At 40.1% G+C, this 22,323-nt stretch overlaps 1 protein-coding gene across 1 annotated transcript in view; it reads left to right on the forward strand.

The window, feature by feature from the left end:
* The first annotated feature begins 1,508 nt into the window (after nucleotides 1-1,508).
* The window catches only part of VEGFD (vascular endothelial growth factor D), a 30,427-nt gene continuing 9,612 nt past the window's right edge, over nucleotides 1,509-22,323 (forward strand). Inside the window, exons 1-2 of the mRNA XM_040532985.1 lie at nucleotides 1,509-2,126; nucleotides 19,445-19,655. Coding sequence (XP_040388919.1) covers nucleotides 2,037-2,126; nucleotides 19,445-19,655 — 301 coding nt within the window. The 5' untranslated portion in view covers nucleotides 1,509-2,036. The remainder of the gene's footprint in view (nucleotides 2,127-19,444; nucleotides 19,656-22,323) is intronic.

The following is a 22,323-nucleotide window of genomic DNA, read 5'->3' on the forward strand; positions in this document are numbered from 1 at the left end:
TGTGTTGTGAATCTGGGTCTGTGTTCAATTAATGATCCCCATAAATGAGAGAAGCTTGTAGGCAGATACCCCCTCCAGATAACTACAGGTCAATAGAGAGTTATTATCATGCAGTCCTGACCTTGTAGTGACTATTCTGGGTTTGGTCCCTTGCGCTGAAGCAGTGTGCTCAAGGCTAAGGAGCATTCATTTTGTTCCGCAGGGTTTCAGTTCCTGCAAGCAGATAGCTATCAGCATCAGAAGGGAAATGGGGAAACTAAATGAGGTCAGAGTGACCGTACATAAGCAAAAGATAACATGCTCCTTTGAAATGATGAATGAAATAGTTGATGTCTTTCAATGGCAAACTACAGCATTGACACAGAATGTCCCCAGTGGCATGGGGCCAGTGAAACTGCATGAACACAGCTGGAAGTGTGGTGGGGGGCAAGATGGGAGGGGGAGAAGCAGGTCCGCAGAGCACAGGAGCTTTCTCACATAGCTCAGAGAGTGAAACTCCTGCTGTCCTTACACGAACCAGTGCGGGGTAGGTGGGGGAGGAAGCCACCAGGGAGAATAAATTGCTTTCACAAAACAAATGGTGAAAGACAACGCTAAAAATTACACAGTCGCATATATGTTTTTAAAACATAATGGCACAGTTAACTGGCAACAACTGGAGAAAACAGATTCAAATAATTTTCTCTAAGATACCCATTTGTGATGAACACTTAGGAAGAAATTTTGCAACCTTACTGATAGCAACAGAAATGTGGCTTGTATTTAAGAGAGCTACTGCTTGGAAGTCAAAGGTAGGAAAGCAGTGCTGTGAAGTATTAGCTACGAGACTGTTTTATGGTAACAACTGTAGCTCTGCAAACCCTAAGCTGTGTGAGAGTGGAGCTAGTCTCCTGAATATAAAATATTACATGAGTACAGAAATAAAGATTTAACATGTGTAATTATCAGAGCCTTTGTCTATGTTATAAGTTTAATTGCTTGTTATCTATTTTGGTTTTAAACTGTGGAAAAGTGCAGAGAAAATTCAAGCAGATCTTTTTATCTTGGGGCAGAAAGAGAGATTCTATTTTGCTGAAAATGGGAAAAAAAAAAAAGATTTATTCCTTTTATATCTTTATATATCTTTTATACATTAGCTTCCTGAACTTTCATTAAAAAATTCAAAATCCTGTGTGTTTTTAAAGATAATTTTAAACTTTCCTTTTAAAAATCTATCCAGAAAACCCTATGCCACATAAAAGAAAATGGTCTTTCTTTCTTTCTCTTTTTCTTTCTCTCCCTCTCTTTTTTTAAAAGGAAGAACTTAAAATCTGTGTGCTGTGTAAGAAACGTGTGCTGAAGTTTCATGTTTCAGGTAATCTTCTTTAAAATAATGGGAGTCTAGATTGCATCAGTTAGTTTTAAAACTGCTATGCTATTGGTAGGGACAAAATGGGATTAGAGCCAAAATTTGACTGTGTTACTGCCAAAGTCTGTATCAGATTTAAGACACATGCTTCTGCAAGCTTCCATGAAGGTTGTGAAAAAAGTTTTAATACAGAGTTGGATTACAGCTCTCTAGCTCAAAACATTGGCCATTACACTACCATCTGAAAAGGCTGCTGTAACACAGAGCACAGAATAGAGCAGATTTCTGCAGTTTTCTGGACCACAGATGGATTTTGAATACCTCTTTGTGCCTTGATGGAAGATATATTAACTTCATTAACTGGAATCCAAACCTGATCATTTGTGAGAATGTATGTGTATACATACAGATAGAAATCTATTTAAACCCTTATCATGATTTTCTTTCAAGTGCATCTAAAATCTACTCTAAGAAATTGCATTGTCTAGGTGAATTGTTCAAAATAATTGTTTAGAAGAGTAAAGAGCTAGATATTTGCTCTTGTATTTTGGAATCTTCTGTGAGTTTATGACAGAAAAACTGGAATCTTTTCTTGTCTGCATTGGTGATAGAGAAATGCATTTCAAAAGAGACGCCTCTAGCTGTATGACAACGACTGCGTAGTAACCTGTGGATTTTAAACATCAGAATGTACAAACCGTGGGCAACTGTGAATATTTTCATAGTTTCTTTTCTGCATTTGCTGCAAGGATCTGAGTATGAGAATGGATCTGTGAAGGTAGGTGATCTCTGTTTATTGACATGGTTAATAATCCACATTGCCAGAATTATATAAATTTCATGTGCAAGCTGGTGAGCTTCTTGCTGTTTTGGTGTTTGTTTTTGTTTGATTTTTGTTTTGTTTTGTCTGTCTTGTTTTGTTGTGTGTGCTTTTGTGTGTGTGTGTGTGATTGTTCAGTTGCATGGATATTTAGCAGCCATAGAAAAAAGAGGGTCTATATAGAAGTTAAATACATATTAATTGTTTATTACTTTATTATTTTTTACTAGCTATTATTAATTACTTTTAATATACTTTGTTCTTTTATTAAACTTTTAGTATCAGTCATGCAAGACAAAAGGAAAACACAAAGCAAAGCACAAGTCAGAGCACTTGGGATACTTTTTAAATGCACTTTTTTCTTTTGTATTTATGATTTCAGAAGTAAGAACACTGGTGTTGAAAATTTTCCTCTAAAAACACTTGTTCGTCAGTTGCTTACTTGTTTGCCAGAAATCTGAGAAATGTTTTTCTTTTGTTTTACTAGGAAATGTTGTCCAAGACTTTAAAATAAGCAGCAACTAGTAATAATAGAGCACATTGCCTGAAATTCAACCTTTATTCTGAATGCAATGCATGCAAGAAAATTTAAGCTGAAGTTTCACCTAGAGAGTATGACTTTTTTTGTGTCTAACTTTCTGAGAAAATGTGAGAACAGCCAGGACAATCATTTAGAAAAATCAGAACAAAAGCTGGAACAAGATTCTGCATGTGTAGTGTGTCCAAAAATGATTAATTCAGTGTGTGGTCCAGAACAAATTATTATTTCTCATTGACAGAGCAAAACAAGCTAACAGTTTTGTTTTCACTTCAAAAAACCTCCTGCTTGCAAGAGATGACCACACACTACTCTGTGAACTGCACTGCATGTTGACCTGAGGTTTAGAAAAGAAAGGCTAAATTATGTACTTAATTGCAGATTTCTTTTGCCAGCACAAGAAGTTAGCAGTGGTGAGCAATGTGTTTTCAGGATGACTAATGGCTAAAGCCTTTGCCTGCTCACCATTCACAAGCTTTTAATTTACAACCTTAACTATCAAGACTTGGAAGGCATGAAGACTAGTCCAATAATTCTCATATACATTGCCTTCATTCTTATATACATTGCACTGCATGACAAGTCACTGTTTACTCACATGTAGGAATCTCTTTACCTAAATCAGAAAGCACTTTCTAATATAGAATACTAACCACTGTATAATTGGCAATGATGATAATTCTGCCCTCACGTGGAACACAAGTTTATTCAGCTTATTAGCAAATCGCTAGTTAGCTAAGAGCCTTTTAATTAAATTTTGAAACCATATCCATTTTGCCCTGCATACATACAAGAGCTCTTCTTGCTAATTTAAACTGGTTTATAGTTTATTGACTGTGATGACATTGCCTAGCCAACATATGCATGTTTGTAATTGTTTTCACTGTAATTTGGCTACCTCTCTCAAGCAGCCATCCTAGACATTGGGTATTCTATTTAACAAAAATAACTGTTAGTTTCCAAGACTATCATGAAGGTATTATGTAGATCACACTAAAAAGGGCTATGTTTCACATGCATTGGCTGCTGATTACCACAAGGAAAAGACTGTTGTTTTTTGTTGTTGTTGTTGTTTGTTTGTTTGTTTGTTTGTTTTTGTTTCCTTTCCTGTTTGTTCTGGCTCTTTCTGAGAGATTTTTGGCTAAGCTGTTAATTATTTTTATTTTAATGTTTGACATAGTGTATTAGGTTTCTGGGTTGTTTTAGCATTTATGGCATGTGGGTTTGTGTGTGTGTGTGTGCATGTGAGTATACCCCACAGAAAGTCCTTTATGTTACAGTGCTTCATGGTATACAGGGCTATCTGTATTCTTACCAATTGCACCTCAGATTTTACTTGCAGAACACAGAAGTAACGTATTGTAGTCACCTATCATATCTTATTTTTAAAAAGTTCTTTAAGACCAACAGTAATATTGCCGGGATAAAAAACACAAGGTCAGGATGTAGGTATTAATCACAATTAATGAGACACAGAGAGCCTCCTCCCTCTATCCGTTGTTATAGCAGACCAGGTAACTAAGCTCAACCCAGGACACTTGAAGTTTTAAACCTGTTGATGGACTAAACTGTCAGGTGGTGTCAGAGTGGTAACACATGATAGAGTTTCAGGGGGTTAAGCATTTAAATACTCTCTTTACCCCTGCCACAGTGATCCTCAATAATGCTGTGAAGGTTAAAAAGCTCCTTTACAAGCTGCTGTAATTCAGGGAGTATCTCTGCTGTGCTTGACTTTTCCTAACCCTTCAGAAACACCATACTCTTCTGGGTACAGGACTCTCTTTGTTCCCCACGTGTGCACCAAACCCAGTCATTCCCTGCCTGCCAGACCCCAGTTCTTCCTCCTGTCTACACTTTTGTCCTGTCCCAGTCCCAGCAATCAGTGGCTCCCCAGCCCGTATTCCTGGACCTCCCTGGCTTAGGGTCAGTTTCCCTACCAGGATCCCCTTTGCCCTCTCCTTGTGCCACCTTCCTTCCCACTCACATACTGCTGGGCTGGGATAGCCTCCTCCTTCCTCAGACCCTCAGGAGGTCAGTCTCAGTTTTTCAGTGACAGTCTCAGTGCCCTGCTGAACCCTTCTACTTTCCCATCCCGACTGATCATGGTCCCTTCTTCTATCCCTAGCTTCTAGCTTCGTTTTCATGGTCAGGACTTCTTGCCTTTCCATTTTCCTGCCCCCAGTTTCTAGTTCTGGTCTCCCCAAATGCTCTCAGGCTCCTTGGCTAGGTCTTGCACTCTTCTGCTAATGTTCCTTTTCCCTCTACACTTTAAATCTGACATCTTCCTTTTCCTGAGCGAGAGGAATGGTGTTGTCCCAGCTCTCAGCTCTGCGGGCTGCTCCTGCTCTGGTCTGCATCCTTGTCCTGCTCAGCTCCAGGCTGGAGTGTGGTCAGCACAAGCCCCATCTGCAGAATTTAGCTGCTAACCCCTGGCAAGTCTCTGCTGAGCATCCGTGAGCTGCTGCTGTTACATTTGGGTGGATATTTACAGAGAGAGCAGGAGGCACATCTGTGCCAACAAAGCTTCCTCAGGTGTCAAAACTTCACATTTGTTATCCACCACAAGGAAATGCTAGACATTCTCAAAGACAAAATTGCCAGAAAAGGCTTTTGCACAGGTATAGAAGGAGCTTCATCCTTAACTGTGAGCAAACCATTTTGTCTGGACAACAAATCATGGGATCATAAAACCACAGAGTGGCTTGGGTTGGAAGGGACCATAAAGATCATCTAATTCCAACCCCCTTGCCATGGACAGGGACACCTTCCACTAAGTCAAAAAGTTATTAAAATCATTTAGAAGCAGACATCTGGCACGGAAAGTTTCAGCTTGGACGTTGAATGTCGGCAATGTTATAAACAACTGGAAAGAGTCTCATGACGGGAAGCAGTAGGCAGCTCAGCCTGGGGCAGGGCAATCGTGCAGGTATCAGACACAACTTCTCAGCTGAACTCATATCAACATTGGCAGTAATCCCTATATTTCACACTCCAGTTATTTGATTCAGGTTGCCAGTCTGACATACTAAATCCTTAGTGAACAATTACGTTTCCACATGGGTTTTCTGATGTCTAAGCATTAATTTTTTTCATCATGAAGTGCTTAAAAATGCCTTGTTGAAGTGTTGTTCTGCCAGTCTCTTACATTATTAAACCCCTCAGCTAAAGCACCACAAACTTAACTGTTGCTTTTCCTGTTTCTCCCCCCCAAACACCTCTTTCCTCTCCCATACAGCAATGACAGACATAGGCTACTTTTTTCCAGAATTTTTAAAATTCGATACAAAAAGGTATGTCCTATATTCATCAGAGCCGAGGTGACTTTTGCCAGGAAAAGCCCCAATGGTCAGTTGGACCTACTTCTGTCTTCCAGCACTAAAACTGTGTCTCTAATGAGGCCACAGAGTCCTGATCGCTGAGGGGGTGAGTCTCAATGCTCCCTGCCCTGTTCTGCCCCTTATGTTATTTATTATGGGAAAGGCAAGAGAAAGTAATGCCCAAGTTACGACAAACTCAGAGCTTTCTCTTTTTGCAGAGGTCTTCTCCCTGTGACAAACTCTCCTTTGGTTCATTAGAGAGAATCCCACTGCCGGTAGGCCTGGGGAGTATCATCGAACTCAAAATCTGGTCAGAAGACAGAGGGGGTAGATAAGCTCAGCCCTGGAGCCAGCTGCTCTCTGCTACATGCACACCTTTTCCACAGCTAATAACCTTTTTTAACTCCGCACCAAATATTGATACAGGCTTAAGTAGCCATTTCTGTTCTGATGGGTCTTAGATTCAACAATCTCATATTGCCATTGCAAGCTGGACAGAAGCAGAAGCCAGTTGCTGGTGCATGGTCCTTGTCCACTGCCCTGCTCTGCTGAAGGCAAGAGCAAAACAGCACTTCCCCATGATCCCTGGAGCACCTTAGTGGATATGCCTTGCCCTCGGGCAAACATGGAGATACTGGAGAGCCATCACACAGGGAGCTGAAGGAATCAGGAAGCTCTGCATCTCTTCCTTCCTGGAGCCAGCTGCAGTCTGTCTGTGCAACCAAAACAGAGCTCTGCAAATAAACCTGAGCAAGTCTTAGCAGAGCAGGGAGTAAGCTTTTGTCTCTGATTATCACTGATGCTGTTTTTCAGATAGTCAGATCTATGCAGTACTCTAGTAACAGCTTGCAAATGTTGCTTCGTTTCTAGAAAGGATATATTCTAACATTTCTTCTCTCTCATGGATTCCCTTCCTCAAAGGCAACTCCTGGAAGTACAGTCAGCTGCTCAGCAGCTAGAAAAGACTCAATGAAGATTGTTGGAAACACTTTCTCTCTTTAAACTAGACTTTTCATCCTTACTTCCAGCTTCCTTTCAAAGTTAACAAACTCTTTGAAATACTGATTATGAAATTGTGGTTTTCATAAGTGTTTTCTTATTGTCACTGCTGCTCTTGATTCTCTGTGATTACAATCTCTGATAGGCATGATGAGCCAAAAACATGTGGAAAAGTATTTGCAGCATTCCTGCAGAAATGTTTGCCTGTGCTTTTCCTTCAGGACTGGGAAGCTATCAGGGAGGTTGTGAGGAAAGACAATTTGTTCTGACTTATCTGCTACTGACTTAAGAAGCTACAGTGAAGGATAAGACAACAACCCCGTATATTGCCATGCCACGCGGCATCCATCCTTGGCTCTTATCAGTTGGGAAAGAAAATTACAAGCACACTGCTGCTTTATCCAGAGCAGCTCTCACTCATGAGAAAAATCCCTCCCAGCTGCTGTTCCAGTCCAGTCCATCTCAGCTGGGATTGTAACGTCTGTGTATAGAGTGCTGAAAAATGCACCAGGCTGTTTAGATTAATCAGATGCAACATTTGAGAAATTCATTCCATTATTCAGCGGTTTGAAATGAAGACAGCACTAATTAAACTTTGACATCAGTCATGGCTCACATCTGGAGCTCTGTAAAGTCCAGGGGAGGCAGGAAGGCAGGTTCAGAGGGCTGTGGAGAACCTTCTGTTAATTCATGATCACAGAGCAATCAGGGCAAGCAATCAGCTCAGGCTCAGCGAGTGTTGCTTGTCTGAGGGCGGTTTGCTGTGGCTTGCTTGTGCTTACTCCCCCACAGGGATTTGCCTTGTTTCTAGCCACTGATGTGGTGGTATTGATGCAGCTCCCGCAGGAGGCAAGCAGGGCTAGGAGGGGAATAACCTGCTTGAAAAGGGGAAAAAATGGTGCAAAAGCTGACTTGTAAGATCTCTGCTGGTGTGGCTGCAAGTTTTGTTCTGGTTACTACTGTCCCTACTCAGATCTCAGTAAGGTTTGCTGGTGTCTTATCTCCTGTCTGCCTGCCTGGGAAAAATAACTAAAGTACTGTTGTTGTAGGTGACAACTCCTTTATTCTTATTTATTAAGAATCTTGTACAGCACTTTTTATCATTATCACTGATAAAAATGATTGGGGTCGGTGTTTCTTTTAGGCCTTGCTCATAGGGCAAGTAAGTCCAGTTACAAAACCAGCCTTTACTATTTCCTGGGCTTGACTTTTAGATGTAGTCCCAAACTGACGGCACTGCTGGGATAAAGAGTGACCAGAGTTATTTTGCTGCAAGGAGTTAAACCTGATATGATACTTTTCCTAAAGAAACCCTTATAAGTCCCACTATGTGCCGGTCCCCTATAATACTCTCCACTTGCTCCCTGCTTCCCCAGTACATTATACAAATCTTCATAATTCTTGATGAGACATGGGGAATGGGGACAAAACTCTATGTGCCCCCATGACAGCTGCAGAGACCCCATTTGCCCATGGGAAGACCAAGCAGAATTCGTTCTTTTCTTGAATGTTTTTGTGAAACATCTATATTTGGGCTTCTGTATCAGTGAATAGTAGAACTATTCAGCATGGTATTTTAGTTTGCTCACATTAAGAAAAATTAACTTTTTGAAGGACATCTGCGTATTTGTTTTCTTTTTACCCCAGATCTGACCTAAACGGTATGACCATTCAGCCAGTGGCAGAACGCCACCTAGGGTTCTTACTGTTTTGGCAGAATGGCACTTAGAAAAACTGGGACACGTGTTTAAACACATAGGGTTTGGTGATCCAGTGTGGGCACTGCATGGGTTTGGAAAGGGGTGGTTCCTCTGCTTATTATCAGGTCAGGATGGCTTTGCCAGAACCACCTTTTTTAGACCAGAAGCATGCTGAGTTAGTTTTTGAGAGCTCATTGTCACTACAGTGCAGTCACTATTTGCATGCAGTTGGGAAAGGAATCATATCTGAGTCGTGTTAAATTACAAGAAAGTTGCATCATGTTGCTGTATCATATGTCACATTGCACACAGAGAATGTGCCATACAAACAGGCAAAACTTTTCACTTTAATTAGCAGTGTGACTCAGAAACCATGTTAGGATACTTTCCTGAACTGCTAGGGAAATATTACTTAAGAAAAATTACAATTCCAGGAAAAAGTGTGCATGTGATTGGGGTAACATAAGTTCACTCAGTACTGGCAGTGGCTCTGCTTTGTGAAGTGACATTTGGAAATCCGGCCATACGATTGGCTAGTCATACTTCCAAAACATTTGTTGAAGTGTCTTGGGGCAAAACCAGAAACCAGTGAAAGCACTAACTGAAAGAATCTTCATCACATTAAAAATATTTTCAAATATTAAAAGAATATATAGTCATCTGATTTCGTCCAATTCTCTATTACTGAGTCATTCCAAAATCACTGTCCAAACCCCAGTGATTTCCAATGACAAATATCAAAAGAAAGTGACTACACACTCTTTGTAAACATCTGCAATATGCTATTTTTGACATGTGTACTGTGTCACAGTGTTAAACAAGCACCTAGCATTGTATACGATGAAGTAAGAGCTTATGTAATGTCTCTAGCTGTGCTCTGTGGTGAGCATCGTGTCTGCCTGAACACATTGCAGCTATGCCAGAGCATACAATCAAGCACAGAAGTAGAGGTTGAGAAAACATACTGTAGGATTCCCATAGCTGTCAGTAGCATTTGGGATATACCAAGCAGTTACCACCCTGGGCATTTATGACAATCCCTATCTGTCCTTTCACTGACCAAGCAAATATACTTTGCATGATTACCACAGGAGGGGCCTAAAGGCAAAGTCTCAATGTAGATAACCAGGCTTGAAAAGGAAGAAACTCCACACCACAGTAGACCTATTTCTTTTTTCCATCTATCCATCTTGTTTTTCCATCACTACCAACAAGACGAGGCATAGTGAATGCTGTTATCTTCAAAAGCATACTTAGCTGCTGTGAGGGAGTTTCCCATGAGAGCCAAAAGACCTGGCTGTGGGAAGGAAGATTTGTTTGATGAGAGTTGTAGTTGATTCTAAAAATATTTGCTGGCTAGAAAAAAAAAAAAAAAAAAAAAAAAAACCACAACATTCATAATAATTATTAATTTTAATTAAAAAAGATCTATCTGGACAAAAATATATAGTTGTAAGAAATATTCTGATACATTATCAGTTTCTGATTGTTTAGACACATAAAAGAAATGAAATAATCTGAGATTCATGGTTTCACTTCCAAGTCATGCAACATTCTGCTGTTTTCACTTCTTTGCTTTGAGTATTTAGTTTCATTCAAACCAAATGTTCAGAGTAGAATAACCAAAATGTCTCATGTCTGAGGATTTTGATAATGTAATCACATTACTAAAGTGCAACAAGTCTGATTTGTTTGCTGTAGCACCACAAAAGATATATTCTAATTGAAAAGGCCATTCAAAATATAAAACAGCTGTTCTCCTGAAGACACAGGGTAGCTAATATGATTTACTTGCAAAAGCATATCATCCTCAGCTAAATTATAAGCTGTTTATCACCACCTTGACTACTAATCTTAGGAAATGCGTAATTAAGTCTCCTGTTTTCACTGGGAGTGAGGCGAGAGCCTGGAGGAGAAGAGTCTGGAGGGAACTTTTAACATGCTAAACAGCAACGTTGGAGCAGTCTAGAAGTTGCTTCTCCAGTTTTGGGTCTTGGCCAAATGATGTGCTGACAAATTTTTATCAAAAGAGACCCTCAAACATCATTTCTTTATCAGTGAGAAATATGACTCTCAGATGAATGTTTCCATTAGTCCCCTGCTCCCTGATAAAACACCAGATAAAACTATCAGTTTTACCACTTTCTCTTCCTCCCAAAACTACATATAATGTAACTGTCAGACCTTCTTTCTGTGCTCTGGCCATTTGCTGCTGCTCTTCTTTACAGGACAGGGGCTATGCAGTTTCTCTTTCAGCAGCATTGACACACTAGACCCTGTGGGATGACTGGATTGATCACACAGTGACCCTTTCCTGAGAGGAAGTATGGTCAAGACAAACACTCTTTAACTCTGGAGGCAGACAGCAGAGAGGTGTCTCCTAGGCTTTGGATGGGGGAAGCAAAACTTTTGTTCTGCCTGCTTTCCAAACTTTGAGCTCTATCTGGGCAAGCAGGCAATGGTGAGGGTAGAGAGATGACCTTCAGGCTTTCCACCCAGAGGACCATTTTCTGCTCCTTGGGCAAATCAGGAGTAGCTGTCTGGGCACTGCAGCTAGAAGATGCATTTTTGACACATGCATATGTTTGCTTGTGGGAGTTACATGGAGTCACTCTTTGATGCAGTTGCAGAAAATACTGTAGCAGTGGACACATCTGAAAAGCTGAGAGTATTAGCAGTCACATCAAGGCCTCAATTTGCTGAGAGGGCTTTTGTGCAGAAAAAAGTTGCCCCAGTACTTGGGGGAGTCCTCAAGCTCCCCCCCCAACTTCTTTGACTATCATATATATGATAGGGTTTTTCAACTGTAACACAGTCCCTAGTAATTTTGTATTTGGGGAAAGACTTGGTCATTTCCAACCTCTTAAAAAGAAATTCTGTCCAGTTGCATGTTTTTTGCAATCTACTCAGACAATATAGTTGTAGTCTTTCAACACAATTTCCTCTGAAGAAAGAACTTTAAAAAAAGTGAAAGCTAGAAGTCAGCCTCACTGGACCAACAGTTGACTTTACCATAAGCTGCATATCCCTCCAGATTATTGATGCTGTAATTGGAATGACAGCAGGTGAGTGTCCAGATAAGTCTGAGAGCTTGAATTTTTTTCCTGAGTATTGGAACAGATTTAAGTTTTTGTTTAAACAGTCTCCATGTGAAGGTGGAATGAAGTACTGAAAGCCCCTGAAGCTTCATCCATGTTTCTGATAAAGACGGAAGAGCCTGTAAATGTCAGTGAGAAATTCCATGAGAATCCTATTTGTTTTAGGGAAGAATATTAGTAGGAAGTCAAAATATCTCATTGTTTTGTCTCTATGAGGTCACATTCATTATAATTAAAAATAGCTTCTTTGTGCACTAATAATGCATAGATAATCATGAGCCCAGAGGGGATACTGTCAGGGATGGTATTACATAGATCAAAAGTTCATAGCTGACAGAGAATCAAAGTTCTGATTTTAGAGGAGCTGTTGAAAACATTTTTTTTTTCTCCTCACAAATGAAATACAATGGTGATGATAAAATTAGTGCAAGCTATTATGTGTCAGACATGGTAAAGTTAAACTCCCCATGCTAGATGTTTAAAAGCTGAGGCAGTTACTTCTTGATAAGGCTGTAAGTTACTACTGCAAATCTGATGCTTTCAAACTGCAGAAGAGTTTCACAATTTTATTGTCTGTTATGCAACACCCAAGAATACAAGATGCTGTAAAATCGACAATATTTGTTATGATAAAACTTGACACTGGTTGGACCCCTGCTATCTCAAAATCACGGCCTATGACTCTAAGCATTATTTTCTGTGTTTTCTTGGTAATCTCTTTGGATGAATGCCTTCCTCTGTTTTCTCTTTTCTTCTACTTTAGTTGTAGTCACCAGGTTAGGGATGGTCTCTTTATTTTGTGTTCATACCCAAGGCCCATACTCCTGGAAACCACAATAATGCTAGAAATAGTTACTAAAAATGATGCAAATCATCAAAAGGAGTTCCTCTTACTGCAGAGATTATACAGAAGCTTGTCAATTTCATCAGGGAAATGCTCAAACGATGACTTCAGGCACCATCTTTGTGTAGGAGCTGGGCTGTTTTCCTGCCAAGAGAGAACAAGACTTTTCCACAAGAACTCGCTTTCAGTGTAGAGATTCCTTGGTCAGATCGGCTAACAGACTACACTATGAACCACAGCGTGGCTTTGAGGCAGGGCATGAAGTAAGGTCCTCCACCCAGGCAACTAGCAGTCCTCGTCTTTAGCCAGTCCCAGGTCCTTTAGGCCTTGGTGCAGTTGCATCGTCTGGTTGCATGAAGTCTTTGTGACTTCTTTTGAGCTACATGTGGCTGCTACTGCTGCATCAAGCACGTGGCACTCACATAAAGCTTCAAAATGTTCTCATTTGCTGCCAGCACTCTTTGTCGATGTCCAAGTGCCCTCACTTTGTGATGAAACCTCCCCCACTAAATTGGTTAATTTTGAAATATGTAGTTTGAACTTAGCTTAAACCTGCTTGGCAATGTTTGTAATACAATGGCATTAAGAGAATCATAACTCTTTGCTACGCAGCTAAAATCTGCTTTGTTTGGCAAGATAAAGTTCTTACCTTCTTTTTATTGTTTAACTGCTGAGAAGATGGATCATAAAACAGTGCAAGGTTATTGAGAGGTTCCTTAATCATTTGTCCTGGCTCCAGACATAGTGATAATGTTGAAGCTTTCCATTGGTATTTGTGCAGCGCTTGCCACAATATTATCTGTGACCCTAAATCGGAAAAAAAAATGTTCTCTTTCAGAAGAGATGTTACACATGTATAGCTTTGAGAAGAGGTTTATGTCCCACTGTGGATAAGGACTGCTGGGGCTGGGGCTAAAAGAAAGTGGTTTAGACATCTGTGTAAGCTTTAGTGATGTCTTTCTTGAGTCTGCGAGTGTGCCTGAGCATAAAGTGAAATGCAAGTAGAACTTTCCTCAGTGCGTGTAATATATGGATTTTGATAAACCTTTATTTTTGCCTTGTTATACATGCAAAACATTATTCACTGTGCATCTGTTTTCTTAAATAAAAATACTTATAATTACTGAACTTGAAAAGAATTAATTTGGGGTCCTAGGCATGTGTTTGTGGTATGGGTCCTTGAGTAAATTTAGGACTTCAGTGGGCCTTTCTTTCACCATTGCATTCTACACATCTTTTCTCTGTTGTTCAAAATACCTCCAGGAGATCCTGAATGGGCCAAATGCAGCACTAATGCAGAGATCATCTGTGACATACTAGAAGGAGTGAAATGTAAAAATGTATTGTGTTCTGCTGGCTTACTCAGACATCAGTTTGAAATGTGTAGGATACTTTTTCCTTAAGCAAGAAACCTGGGAGCTTGTCAAGCATGAAGAAAAGGTGCAAGCCGTTGAGTGGCAACATCTGATAGGAGCTTGACCATACTAACTCTCAAGAAGGGGCACAGTTTGAGCAGTGCAGACTAATTGTGAAATTCTGCATCTGTACAACCTGACACACAAGACAAATGTTTGACTATTATAAGTTAACAGGGTAATGAACTCTGTCTGATTTAAACCATCTTCCAAGGTGGGAAAGGCCCCTGAATGTACCACTGCTCTTTCTCTTTTTTCTTTCCAATGCTAACTACTTTTAGAGTTCTCTGGCATCTGAGATTGCTAGGAAGAAGATAGATAGTCCATTATGGTTTCTTTTGGAAGGACAGAAGTTGTAATTATCCAAAAATCACAATGTTAACCCACGTTATCATTTCCTGATGTCAATGATATTGCTCATAGTCCAAATGCAGGAAAATAGATATTCCTCTTTGAACTGAAGAAAGTTTTGGAACATATGGGAGGTTCCTGTCATGAAAAACAGAAAAATTGATTTGAGTACAAATCAGATTTTTATCTTTGGACATGGAATTCATTGTGATGCTTTGAAAAATGATATTAAAAGTAGCAACAAGATGAAGAGATAAGAATGAACTACTCAAACCTACTATACTACTTGTACTTTGTTTTGTTATTTGTTATTGATGAGTTCTAAGCAAACATTTATTGTAGGCAATAACATTATGTACATGGTTTACTATGGGGCATACATTTATGGGTAGTGAAAGTTTGTGACATTTTGAGATTTCCAGTGATATGGTTCCAAAGATATATTTTTATTTTTATTTTTTTCTTTTTGGGATCATGTAAAGAATGTTGTCCTGGCCCTTTCTCAATATCTCCTCTGTTTTCTTTCTCTCTCAAACCTTAATGGAAATTTTAAGCTTTTGGGGGCCAGAGATCATCATTTTGCCAACTATGTGAGCAATGCTAAGTGCAGTGAATTCCTGTTCCACAGCTAGATTGCAACCATCACAACCAACTACCACAGTGGTGAAAGCTCATCCCAGATAACCACTAAAATCTTTGGTGACCTAAGAGAAGGGGAGTGAGGGCATGAGAGGGAGAAAAAATGGATGTCCCTACATCAAGAGGTTGAACAACTCAGCCTGAGTTAGATTTCATTAGGCTCTCACCTGACCCATCGCTTAAGACTGTGGAGAAAAAAGGAAAAATAAACATAAAAGTACAGCTTTCCAAGCAGTACAAGATGATGAAAGCAGAATGGCGAATGTTGCAGGTAGACAAGAACTGAGGAGGGCACAGGTGGTGCACATGACACCATGACAGGGGAGAAACCTGGAAGGAAGGGCTCTCGTTATCAGAGAAAGCCTGAGAAAGGGAGGAAGGGGTCCCTGAAAAGTTTGAAGTCACATGAAGGTGACTGCAGTTAGGAGAAGCAGATAGAAAGTGTCTCTGTTCCTCTTGCTTGTTCTGGGGACCTGGACCTCCCAAAAATAACAGTGGAGATTTGACCTCTTTGCATGCTGTCCACTTGCTATCACTGTGAGAAGGAAAAAAAGTCTTCAATTATCACATGAGGTGTAGGTTTGGAATGTCGTCAAATCTAACACCTTTATCCAATTTCACATTTTGAAACATTTATTCATCTTTCTGTGCAAAGCTGCACTCTTCCAAGCGGAGCTTTTCAGTCGGCCAGAGTATGTTTGTCTGTAACTAAACAGGGCTTGAATTCAAACTGTTGTACATGAAAGAAGTGTCCACATCTGTGTAGCATTAGCAGTCATATGGTATGTCATCTGTGATATTGCCTGAGACCATAAAAGGTTTTATGTTTTCAGATGATGCTGTCCTTTTCAAAACACACTAAATACAAATGTATGCTTGAGAAAGATTTTGTGACCACACACTATTCAGTGCTGCTGTGCCATAACAAGAGAGTGCCCCAGATGAGGCCATAATCCCGCTGGTGGGGCTGCTGCATCTTCCATGTGTTTTCATTTTTTTTTCCTTCTATAAGCTTTTAGTTTTAAATGCTTTTAAGTTGTGGATATCCATCTCTATGGTCAAACTGTATAAAGATGAGAGACTTCTTTCTAGATTATGAACAGTCTGTCCTTGCTCTAGCAAGTGTTTAAAAGAACATCTTATTGAGTGTATTGTAAAAGTCTCAATGAAGACAAAACAAATGTGTAAGGCAGTATTCATTGTTCCTGTTTCAGCACCTAGAAGAAAATGAGATGTTTGTCTTCAAATGTTTTATGTCCCAGAAAGCTGCAGTGGGATTCGTTTAACCAAAGATCCACAACACAGATGACTGTTGTGATCTGGTGAGCCTTGACTTACTGGGCAGCTAGCAGATTTTCAACATGATTTCAAGTACCTCATGGTCTACAAGTGTCTATTTCTCTACCTTGGCTTTAGAGGGAGCTGAGAGTGACTAGGTCACAGACAAAATAGATGTCCACAGTGTAAAAATCTACAATTACTTGGGATTCAGCCCTCTCCAAATATCTATCAGTACCTTCTGCTTACCATCATGCCTAGTGTCAGTAGTGCTCAGAGGGAGAGACAGCACTTTATCTCAATGCTGTTGTTGATATGGGAAATGGCATCAGGAAATTTTGTATTGGATTCCTAGGAAGAAGTTAAAAAATCAGCTGAAAAATCTGTTCCCTCCAGGAAGAAGTCAAATATAAGAAGAAGGAACATAATTATTCTGACATTGTGCTGGGAGGCAACTGACTATCCCATTAAATGAAGAGCTTGTGTATCTGTTAGGAAATAGGAAGACAGTAAAGGCAGATGATTCACTTCAGGGTTGAATAGCCCTGGCACAGAGAAGTGATAACTCAGTTCCAAGGGCTCTGTGTGAGTTTTGGATAATCATGGTGTAGTTAACTAGGTTTAACTTCTAATGACTGTAAAGGGAATTCTGTAATGTGCATTGCTCTTCCCGTTTCCTTTCACTGCACTTCTCCAATTTCCAATATAAGAGAAAGAGTAAAAGAAGAGAAGGAACAACCTGCATACATAGGCAAGCTTTGTCAATACCACTACAGTGCATCAATATCAGAGGTACACTTTTGTAATTACCACAATTCAAAATCCATTTGATATGCATTTTTTTTGTACAAAATTGAATTCTATTAATAAAACTTTTTCCTCTTTCTATACAATATTAGTTTTGCAGGCATAAAGTCAGTTAATTTCCACATCAATGAATTTGTATAGCTTTAAAAATACAAAGATACTTTAAGCAGTACAAATTTTTGCCTTAGATAAGCACAGAGATCTTTTCTGTACCGTGAGGCATGCATACTTTTTGTGTATTTTTTGACCTTAAGATTAAAATTAGTTTTCTCCTATAATAACACTTGATATTTAAGTGAAAGAAATGGAAAAGCAAGTCCTAACTATTGACTTCTACAAGAAATGCAGAGATGTGTCTTTTCATTTACAGAATAGCATCATATAATTTTACTGGTTCTCTGTAATTTCATTCTAGTTTAAAGGTCTTGGATGCTGATCTAGCTTGAACATTTTTTTTTCTTTCTTTTTTTTTTTTTTTTTCCACTTTAAAGACAAAAAAACGTTAATGCTTAATACATTTCATTTTTAACATCTTTGGTCCCATTACCACACCACCCCTGGTCCCGTACTCATATGTTTTGCAGGGTCAAGGAGACAGTATGTGTATGAGAGTGAATATAAGCTGCGGTTCTTTGAAAAAATAACTCCTGACATATTGACCTCAAACAGAATTTGAGCTTTCCTAGATCAGCAAAATTTTGGGTAGCTTGTTTGTAAAACTGTCTTGCAGTTAAGTTACTGGTGCTAATTTTTCACATTCCTTTTGACCTATTTGTCCATAAGTATTGAGATGGGCTTTCCAGTTTTCACCACAGATGAAATGTATGAGAAATGATACACCTATGAAAAGCAGCCATCTCTTTCATCATAATAAAGCATGGCAGCTTTCTAGAGCACGATACAATGTTCCATATGGGCATAAAAGAAGAGTAAATAACTTATTCTGGTTAACTACTTAGGGAATTTTAGGTCAGTGGAAGGTAATTATGCAAAAATGAACTTGGCCAGTGTGTACAAGCTAACATCTGTACCATTGCAAAATAAATGCCACAGATGTTTTAATAACGAACAACAGATGTGGTCAATGCCTAGGTTTCAGATCTCATCTAGAAATCTCTCTCTCATAGGTGACTCTTCCCCTCACTCTTTCCCTAGGCTTATGCAGAACACTAGCTGGCTGCTGGCTGGGACTGCAGGCTGCTGACTGCCTAATCACCAGCTCCCATCTTTCAGCCTTGCCTTTAGGATGTGGTGCATTATTTATGAGAGCTGGCAGTGCAGCCCTTTATCTGCCAGTCAGAAAGCACAGCCGACTGCATTACCAGAGAACACAGCTGAGCACCAGCCCAGCAGAGGACAGCCATTTACAAAGATAACCTTTTGCTTGGGTTGGAGGCAGTAGTTTTTAGCAGACCTGGTGAGTCAGTGGAAATAAATATGCAGTGTCTTGGTAAAGGCACACAGATGTCAGAAAGCAGCAGCCAAAGAAACCAGTATTGTTGTGGTGTGCCGTGCACTATTAAGTTTCTGTTAAAAAGGTATTTTTAAGTGAATAATGACTTTAAACTAACAGTGTAGGCCTTTGTAGGGAGTGTTCTCCCATGGAAGTGGAGAACGGTCATGTACCTCATGAAGGTGGAAAATGCAATGACTGCACTAACACTGCTGCACAGCCACAGCATGGAGGCTTGGTGTGAGGCCACCTTGGCTGACTTGGGCATGACCCAGATGGCAATTGTGGTGGGAAACAGCAGATGCACCCTGCACTTTGCAGCACGTTGAATGTCGTGTTTGCCCACTGTGTGGGTCGGCCCTCATATTTAGGGCATCTCCTGGCTATATCACCTACTCTTGCAGTGATGTCTCCTGATCGACACCAGAGTTTTGCCACCCAAGGTGGCTCTCTGCAAAGGTGCCTGGGTTGTCCTTGCCAGCTGAACTCATTCAGGTCGTCTGCAGAGGTAACCCAGTGCTGGCATGACATGCCAGGTTCCCTGGGGAGCAGGGACACGGGGAGTGCAGCCTGCATTGGTCGATCAGCTCTGATGGCTGTGATGGAAAGGATGAGGAAGGGGGTGTCTCACCTTCCCAATTTATAAGGGCACAAATGCTGTGGATCGGTCTGACATCAGGCACCATTAAAAACAGGGACATTCCTGTGTTCTCCTGTTTTCCCAGGTATTCTCAGCTCTTCTCAGCAATATGCTGCCTCTGGTGCAAGTGCTGCGTGTGCTGCATCTGGGACAGGCTGTAAATGTACTGGCTTTCTGACTTCCCCCTTTCCTTCCAGAGGACACCTCTGTCAGCACTGGAGCGGTCAGAGCAGCAGATCAGGAGAGCATCCAGCCTGGAAGAGCTGCTTCGAATCACTCATTCTGAGGACTGGAAGCTGTGGAAATGCAGGCTAAAACTCAAAAGTCTGGCCAATTTAGATTCCCGCTCTGCATCACATCGCTCCACCAGATTTGCTGCTGCTTTCTATGACATCGATACACTGAAAGGTGGGTGCAGGTTTGGAGTCTGGTTGCAGCTTCAGGACCATCGTTTCTTATGCAGTAATGGGTTAATTGCCAGGGGTTTCCTAGAATACACCTGGACTGGAAAGAGCAAGGCATTCATGGAAAATGACTCTATACAAAAAAATGTCAGGCAACAGTCTGAGTATGTCTCCTTCTTTTATGGGCAAATCAGGCTTACTGTACTGTGTACCATTTGAAGGAAAGATGTATTATGTATGAATTTGTCACTCCACAAAAAGAGGGGAAGTAAACATGCATAGAGTGGGCTGGAATGATGGGCTGAGGGGCCTGCCAGCAGCATCTTGCCAGATCATGGAATTTGCTTGCAGGCAAAAACAAACGAGCTTTACAACAGGCATCAAAATCCCTTTCTTTATTAGGTGTGTTTTGATATAAGGCACTGCACATCATCAGTGGTGTCTGAGTGGGAACTGCAGGAAGGAGGTATTGCCCTAATCTTCTCTCTCTATTTGAGGAAATCTCCCTAGAGAGAAGTAGTCTTTGAAACCGCCAGCCAGCACCTGAGTGAAGGGAATCACATTCTGTTCCCCCACGTGGAGCAAAAATGAATACTGTTCCCTGTAGGTGAGAGACTCAAGGGCCATTATATGTTCACTGATGTAAAATAAAAGATCAAGTACTATGCTTCAGTCACGGAGATGGATTTCCTACAGCAAAGCTACACTATAGGCTAACCAAGTATAGATCAAGCTATTCTTTTTTGTTCAGTCTTTACCCTGAAGTGACATGACCATATCACTTTCCTTTGGGGAAATCGGATATTGCTGATCCTGTTCCAGCACTGCTTTTACAATAACCACAGCCACATTTGCACGCAATTGCTGTCGCTTTCATATCTATTGCTTCTACATTTCAACTAAATTATGACTGAGCAAAGGCCTCAATTTAGCTCTCTGAGCCATGAAACAGAAATGCAGAGATGAATGCCAGTCTGAAAAGGGTTTTTATGTGACAGGCATGGCTTTAAGCATCTCATAAAAATTTTGTAGAGACAACAAAACAAAAGCAAACAAACAACAACAAAAATACACAAACCAAACAAAACAAACCCCAGCATCCAATACAGATTGGAAGAACAACTAAGGGGACTTTAATTAATGTTACACATTTTGTTTGCACACCTTTACAAGCCTATACAGAAACATTAGGAGTTCCTGTAGCTGTTATTAGAAGTAGTACCCAGGGTCAAATGCTGTATTTCTCTATTCACTGTTGCTCAATGAGTGAGCCTCTGTATTTATGAAAAAAATAAATGTTCCTTTTGTCAATACACTGAAACAACAGAGGATGTTGTCAAATGGTACTGAGGCAATGTAGGCTTTTTGCAATAGGCATTTTCAATGGCAGAACAATGTAACTCTTCAGGTTAATAAAGTCACATACCTATAGTTGTACAGGTAATATTCTCATAACCACTTGTCACAGCTGTTACTTCACTTCCTTCTTTCCCTTTAAATATCTAACTTTAGACACAGGTATGTCAGCTTTCTCAATCAAAGTCCAGTCACTGAAATTTAAGTTAAAAAAAGCCTATTGGGTCATCTTCTCCATTCTTCCATCCAAAGTGGAATTATCCCAGAACAGAAATGACTTTGTTCTAATATTTTAATATGTGCAAGGTATTAAAGCTCTTTTTAAAAAACTGAGCCTATAAACATGTATTTATTTCCCACACCCTTTCTAGTCAGTAAGCACTGTCCCGTTTGCCAAGAGCATCTGTTTTGTTTTAGTAAAGTGCTATGACGAGAAGGCTGGGTCAAGCCTATTCACAGCTTCACTGCTAGACCATCTTCCACTGCACCCCAAACTCCAATGGGGCGATTTTAAAACTTTGTTCCTCCTTTCTACAGCTTTAACAATGAACTCACTGAAAGTCCCCCTCACCCTGTCCCACCACAACCTCCTCAGAGCAGCTCAGTTCACCTACAACAGCAGCACTTTCAAGCTTGAGTGTGTATCATCAGAGCCAGATTTTGCAGCAAATGCCCTGTGCTTGCTCAGGGAGATCACAGCGACCACAGTGCTTCACAACATAGCATGACACCCACTTCTTTGACCAGACCTTCCTACAGCAGCCCTTCTATTTAAAATAAATAAATAAATAAATAAATAATGTGATTAATAAAGGGAAGGTATGTGCAGATGGAAAGGTCATCACTGCTTACCCTCACTGAAGTGACATCTGAAGTGATTACATGCATGTACTTTAATAAGTTTGGCAAACACTTTATTTTCTATTTTAAGGCTTAGGATTAGATTGCCGCTTTGATAGACTCAACTACTCTAGAAAATTCTGTTGATTTTAGTGATTCTTCCTTTAATTTATGCTACAGGAAGTAAAATCGGAATCCAGACCCTAAACTGTTATTTTCTGTAATTTTTGAATGACTGGAAGGTAAAGTGAATCAGCCATAGTGAAGAACTCTGCAGAAATAAACAAACTGATTTAAATATACACAGTTAGTTGAAGAAAAATAAATAAATAAAAGGAAAGTCAGGTAGGAGAGAGTGAAATAAAGGCTTATCTGAAGACAGAGTATAGCAATTAGATTAAAAGTCTTCCAGAAAAAATATGTATTTTTAGAACTTCCCTATAAATGTACATACTGCTGGCACGATAGCAGGGAGA

The sequence above is a fragment of the Cygnus olor genome, chromosome 1 (genome assembly GCF_009769625.2).
Source record: "Cygnus olor isolate bCygOlo1 chromosome 1, bCygOlo1.pri.v2, whole genome shotgun sequence".
Lineage (NCBI taxonomy): Eukaryota > Metazoa > Chordata > Aves > Anseriformes > Anatidae > Cygnus > Cygnus olor.